Here is a 6,804-nt window from a genome sequence, read left to right as displayed (position 1 = left end):
CCTATTTTGGCAGCAGTATTACTCTGCATCCGTGTCTACATTCTGCAATCCCGTGCCTCAAGTCCTCCGTAAACTCTGCATCACGGACTTTTTCGCTCCCGCCCGTGCTGGCCTGAGAAGGCCTCACCTCCCGCGCTTGCTGAGGCGAGCCTGTGCTTTGCTGGGATGTGCCTTCAGGGGCTCGGAGGGGCGGCTGAGCGGTGTTTCCGAGCACGGCAGGCGCTGCGCTCCGGCAATGTCCCCCGCGCCTCACAGCCATGGCGGGCTGCTCCCGCCGCGCGCCCTGCCCGCGCGCTGGGGCGGGGCCTGCCCCGGAACCGCCGCGCGGGGCATTGTGGGCGTGCGGCCGCCGCTGCGGCTTTCGGCGGGTCCCGTTAAAATGGCGCCCTAGGCGGCGGCGGGAGCGGGAGGTGTCGCCGGGTCCCTGCGCTGCCGACCGCGCGGCGCGTCCTCGCCTCCCCCCTCCCCTGTGCCATCCCGCCCCGCTCCGGCTGTGCCACCCGCTCCCGGCCCCTGCGCCGCCGCCTGCCTCCCGCGCGGCGATGGCGACTCCGGACCAAAAATCCCCCAACGTTCTGCTGCAGAGCCTCTGCTGCCGCATCCTGGGCAAGAGCGAAGGTAACGGCGTCCCCCCGCCATTCCCTCGCCGGCAGCGCTCGGAGCCCGCGGGGGCTGCCCCGGCAGGGCGGGAGAGGTGCCGGCCCCCTCGACCCTCGGCGGGGAGCGTCGGCGGCCTCAGGGCCCGGGGGTTGCAGCCGGGGCGGTGCTGGGTGCCGGCCGGGTACGGCAGCGGCCCCGGGAGCCCGAGCCCAGCGGCTGGAGGCGGCTTCGTGCCATCCTCCTCCGGCTACCTCGGAGCGTTTGGCCGGCTCTGGAAGGCCTTCTCCTCTTGGGGGAGCGGGGCATCGTGCCGGGATGTGTGAGCAAAAGGGGGCTGTGTACCCGTTGAGGAGCATCCTCCTCCCGCCGGTGCCGGCTCGAGCGGAGCCATTGACGCGCGCCGGGTCCGCTACAGGTCCTCCGTGTCTTGGTGCTGCTGCGAGTCTCCAGCAGGGGAATCCATCTCTTGCCCGTTTGCATAAGTTTCTCCCTTGCAGTCAAGGCAAAGACTGTTTTTAGTAAGCAGTCGGAGGGGTGGAAAGGAAGGCGCGCATCTGCTGAGTCTCCTTTTTAAGTTGCTCTGTTTATAAGCATTGCTCACTAGACACACTCATGCAAAAGCTTTTATTGCATCTGTTTTCTTTTATTTCATCTGTTTGTATGAGAGATGACGTTCTCCCTTATTAGTAATGGCTGTCTAGTCTTTTATATCAAGTCTTTTCTCTCTCCATGCCCCTCTCTTCTGACAAGCCCGTTTAGATATTTCCAGGACAGTAACTAAAACTTTTGAGCATTGACCTGTTGTAAGAAATTACTAAAATGTGGCCTACCTGTGAATTATTGCTATCTTAGAAATCTAGAAAGTGAGTAACAAGGTACATATATGTGTAGTCTGTCTCTCGAACTTTCTTTCCCTGTATTGCAGACAGCATGTTGTGGTCTCACACCGCATCTGTGTCTCTCAGTTGGACATATATGGGTTTAATGGATGAACTGTTTGGTGAATAGGACCTGGAAGTGGTAGCATGGCCACATCCAAAGAGTTGTAGTCAGTGTCTTAAAGCCAAAATGAAGATCAGTAGCAAGTGGTGTCCCTCAGAGGTCTGTATTGGGATTGATGATGATCAATATCTTTATTAATAGCATAGACAGTGGACTTGAATGTGCCTTTGGAAGGTTTGCAGATGACACCAGGCTGAGCAGTGCAGCTGATGTGCTGGAGGGAAGGGAGTGCCATGCAGAGGGACCTTGACAGCCTTGAGGAGTGGGCCTGTGTGAGCCCCAAAGTTCTGCACCCAGGTCTGAGCAATCCCTAGTGTCTGTAGGGAATGGGGGGCAAGTGGATTGAGGGCAGCCCTGCAGTGAAGGACCTGGGGGGTGGATGAAAAATTGGACATGAGGCAGTAAGGTGCATCCCAGAAAGCCAACTGTATCCTGAGCTCCTTAAAAAGAAGCATGGACAGCAGGGAGGGAGAGGTGATTCTCCCCTCATTGCTCTGCACTGGTGAGACCCCATCTGCAGTACTGTGTTCAGCTCTGGGGCCCTCAGTACTGAAAAGACATGGATGTGTTAGAGCAGGTCCAGAGGAGGGTCATAAAAGTGGTGAGAGGGATGGAGCACCTCTCCTAAAAAGCAAGCCTGAGAGATTTGTGGTTGTTGAGCGTGGAGAAGGCTCTGCTTAGAGACTTCATTGTGGCCTTTTGGTGCTTAGGGCTTGTAAGAAAGACACCTTTTACCAAAGCCTAAAGTGACGGAACAAGTTTTAACGGCTTTAAACAGTTATAGGATATGTTTAGATTGGACCCAAGGAAGAAATTTTTGCTATGAGGGTTGTGAGGCACTGGAACAGGTTGCCCAGAGGTGTTCTGAATGCCCCATATCTAGAAGTGTTCAAGACCAGACTGGGTGGGGCTTTGAGCAGCCTGATCTTGTGAAAGATGTCCCTGACCATGTCGGGGAAGTGGATGAGATGATCTTTGAAGGTCTCTTCCAGCCCAAACCACTTTGTCATTCTGTGATATGAGAACCTTGGTAGAATTGGAGGGAAGTTGGAATCTTTGTCTTCACTGAACTGTTGAGTAGGGACTCCTTCACAGAAAACACTCCATATAACCCTAAGATCTTAAGGGTCTTTTTCAACCTAAATAATTCCATGATCAACAGCTGTTGGTTGCTGTGTTTTGTTTTTCAAAATCTTTCCCTTCTTCATTCAATTTTTAAGTCTTCTGCAAGGTAATAAATTTATTTTTTAAACAGAATCTGTAGTATTTCTGTGATAGGAATTCATGTTGTTGGATTTTATCAGGATATGGCAAGTTTGTACTCTTCCCCTATCTCCACCAAGTCAGCAGTAGCTTCTAAACTGTTTAATGCCTCTTGTGCTCTTCTGTAACCACGTTTGTTTTAGCAATTTCTGTAACTGTATTTTAAAGGGTGCTTCACATCAGCCTGCAATTCTAAGGTGCTCTTATAGCTCTGCTTTTAAAGCTGTTTCTTGCTTTTAACATTCTTCGAAAACTTGTTTCTGACAACATTCTGAAACATCAAAAAATGTTCTTGCTTAAGAGTACTTCAAACATTTGCTACCATAAATCTCAAATTATTGTTCTAGTTCTACTTCCAAAAATGAATTAAAAAATGGAAAACAGATTATCTTGCATTATTGGAATAGTGGATGTCTTTTTGAAGACGTTATTTCTATATTGCCTGGTCCTGTTTTCTTCATGACTCTTTTTTCTTAGATTTGAACAGGAATGCAATCTAAACTCTATCTAAGCTTGTTTCTTGGTGTTATCTAGGTGTGTAATACTTTAAAAAGTTAGAGCATGAGAATAGAAATGGAAACCTCTGTTTAGCAAATGAAGTACGAGTATTGGGGTGAGATGTCTCACTTCTAGTAACTTAGGGTCCAGCTTCTTTTTGAAGTCATAGTTTAGATGCATCTCTGTGTCTCCTGACTGGAATAATAATTTTATTTGCGAGCAATATGTGCGAAAACATGCAAGAGAACTGGCTTTTGTTCTTTGTTGTTTTTTTTTTTAATAAGTGTTGAACCTGTGTTGGGATTCTAATAATTTAAATGAAATCCCTTCGTTCTTTGACTAATGAAAATGGCATTTTTGGGCAAAATTACAGTAAGTTCCTGCATGCGATCTGTAGCCTGCTCGTCTGCCCACTTTAAGGTTATATGAGGACTTCTTTGAAGTGACAGCTTAAAAAAATAAAAGCGGGTTGTCTGCCACATTTATCACCCATGTTTTTATGCATGTGACAGATGGGAAGCCCATTCTTACCCTGCTCTTTATTCCTGTGCTATGAGGGTTGCTAGCACTGAAACCTCACCCTTCTAACATAGGACTTCCCTTGAAGCAGTCAACAGTAGTACATGTGTTAGGTCAGCTGTTGATTTCCATTGTATAGAGACTGATAAAGCAAAAAGTCTGTGCAAGTCTGCCATGAAAAGTGTGTGGTGGTTGTTCCCCCCCACCCCCTGATATCTGTGTCCAAGGAAAACATAAAGACAGTAAAGGAATTTTGTTACTACTAGCATCCTTTGAGCTGATGCATGTATCCCTAGGTGGTAAGGAACCCATCAAACAAGTCATGTAGCATTTTGCTGTTTTTCAAGCTTGTAATTCTTGTTCCTTTTGGCACAGGTAAAGTTTGAAGTGAGGTATTAGTGTGTGGTTAGTGGTCTGTGTGCAGCTTTTCTGCTCCTTGTGCATGGTGAAGTTAGGCTGCTTTGTATATACACATTCTCTTTGGAGGAAGACTTTACATATATTATCAGATTAGTCTTTGGAAAGTAATTTATGATGTTCAGTTAATTTTACAGAGTTCGGGGGCAAAAACCTTGGACACTTAAAAGATCTTTAAATTTAATAGAGAAATTTCTACTAACAATTCAAAACAAGCTGAAAACATCCATCTTAAACCATTAATGTAGTTAACCTGCTGTGAATGTGAAGTACAAGGTACTGATGTAATTGGGTGAAGTTTAATGGGTAAATAATAAACGAATTGAGGTTTGATGATTTAATGGTTGTTCTTGCCTGTACATTCCCTCAGTTTGTCCTTCAGAATTTTTCTTCTCCCTTTGTTCCTTCTCAGCACTTGTGTGTTATTATGTTTGTGAGGAAGCTATGGCTTCAGGAGGAGCTGAAGGGTTCTGTTTATGTAATGTCTGTATGATAATTGTGCAACTAAGGTTAAGGTGGAATTACTCTTCCGTGTCTACATTGTGCAATCCCATGCCTCAAGTCTTCCATAAGCCCTTGTCAAGAATTTTTTTGCTTCGCCCCATGATGGCCTTAGAAGGCTTCCACCTTCTCTGCTTGTTAAAGATTTATGTTGAAGTGAATTTGTGGTTTGATGGAATGTGACTTCAGGCTCTCAGTGGTGGAGCCTTCTTCTCTCTTCCCCCTTTAGGGATCATCCCCTAAGTAGATGGCTTGACTTGTTTCCAGAATCAGTTCAGCTGCATAGGCCTAGTTACTGGGATTTTTTGCAAACAGCTCTGCCTCTGAAAAATTCGTTACAAGGTCTACTGAGTTATGTGGAATAAATGTTTAGTTTTGTTGTTGTTGTTTTAATTACCTACCTAAACTTTTTTTTCCCAGAACTAAGGTTTGAAAGCTCTCTGCTCCTGTGCTCTAGGCAGTCCTCAAGATGAAGCCTAAAGCTTTCCATGGTGCTGTGTGTCTGCAGTCAGCCACTGTGGTTAGTTGGGGGTCTCTACACCTGCAGTCAGAGCTGTTGCTGACCTTCTCTTTCACATGTCCTTATGGTGTCTAAGAACTACTGTACCAGCTTTGTATTATCAATGTTCTTTGTTTTTCCAGGCTATCCAGCTCACTTTTATACTTAAACCTGATCTTGCATGAAGCTTGCCTACCTGTGCAGTACTTTCTATAATATTTTTTCTTCCCCTGTTTTTGTGGACTCCAGCAGTTATACAAGGTTACATGCCTCTCTTAGGACAGTGATTTTAGTCCTTCTGACAAAGAACTTGTTCTTAGTGGTCTTTCACAAACATCGTGGTAATCTTGGACACTGTAGACAAAGTGGTCAGCTCTCAGAACTCTTAGTGCCTCCAATGGAAACAAATGGTATTGCTGCAAATATTCTAGCTAAATCTATTTGGGTTTGAATCCTAAAGAGATTTTTGTGTGCCAAAGTACTAGCTGAGATCTGCATGCTCTAGAAAGAAAAGTGGTATTTCAATCTTCGGGGAGCAATTTGCTACCTGAAGTCTGTGGCTAGCACAGGTCTTTCTCATGAGAACATTCTGCTGTGTTTCATAAACAAAGATAAAGTCTGGATGTTTTTCAAACAGTGTCTCGAGACTTGGACAGTTCAGGCCTGGCCAATTGGGCCTAGGGGGAGGTTTCTGGCTGACCAATCTGGGCGACCTCTGAAAAGTCTATATATATAAGGAAATCAAAATAATAAATGCCTTTTCTTGCTACACTGAGAACTGGGATCCTCTTCTCTGCTAGCGGCTCAACAGCGATGGAAGTCCATACTGTGGCCTCAATTTAATCTCCAGAGTGTCAGTGGCAGTTTTGTTATTGCTATTTGATTTGAGTTTTTTAAACTCTGCACTATTGGAATAGAGGTTAAAATTTCGTGGGAGGGGGAAAGCATAGAGTTCGTTCAGAAGGTGATACAGAGGGAGTTTTACCTATGCTAATAACAGAGCAGATGTGAGTTGACAAAAGAGGCAAAAATTCACAGTGAGGTAAAGTTCTGAAAAGATTGTGACAGAGTTGGGACAGTCTTCAAATAAATCTGTTTACTAACAATGCACAAAGAGCCAGCCACGTTAACAGAATTAAAGAATAGTAGTGTTTCCTGTGCTGTGCTTTAAAGTTTGTGGACAACATCTAAGTAAGGAAAGATATGGGAGTGTGTGGCTTGGACTTTATTTTGTGCTTTTGTTGGTTTATTTTCCTTTGTGGAAAAGGAGTCTGGAGACTAGAAAAACAGTTAATTAACAATAAATTTAAAATGCTTGAACTAAAAATTTGTATTAACAGAAGAGAAGTTTAAGATAGTTGACTAAATCAGAAGACTGATGTAATAATTTTTTTCAGGAATACGTCATAGAATCATAGGCTTCACTTGGAAGGTACCTTAAAGGTCATCTGGTTCCAGCCTTTCTGCCATGGGATGGGACACCCTTTCCACTAGACCAGGTTGCT

At 45.4% G+C, this 6,804-nt stretch overlaps 1 protein-coding gene across 1 annotated transcript in view; it reads left to right on the top strand.

Annotated features, from left to right (window-relative positions):
• The first annotated feature begins 326 nt into the window (after positions 1 to 326).
• TUBGCP3 (tubulin gamma complex component 3) overlaps positions 327 to 6,804 on the top strand; it is a 48,792-nt gene continuing 42,314 nt past the window's right edge. The window contains exon 1 of the mRNA XM_085053086.1: positions 327 to 618. Coding sequence (XP_084909212.1) covers positions 543 to 618 — 76 coding nt within the window. The 5' untranslated portion in view covers positions 327 to 542. The remainder of the gene's footprint in view (positions 619 to 6,804) is intronic.

Source organism: Lichenostomus cassidix, chromosome 1 (genome assembly GCF_008360975.1).
Source record: "Lichenostomus cassidix isolate B80296 chromosome 1, HeHo_3.0, whole genome shotgun sequence".
NCBI classification, from domain to species: Eukaryota; Metazoa; Chordata; class Aves; order Passeriformes; family Meliphagidae; genus Lichenostomus; species Lichenostomus cassidix.
The sequence above is the reverse complement of the archived record's forward strand: the minus strand, read 5'-3'. Positions and strand labels throughout refer to the sequence as shown.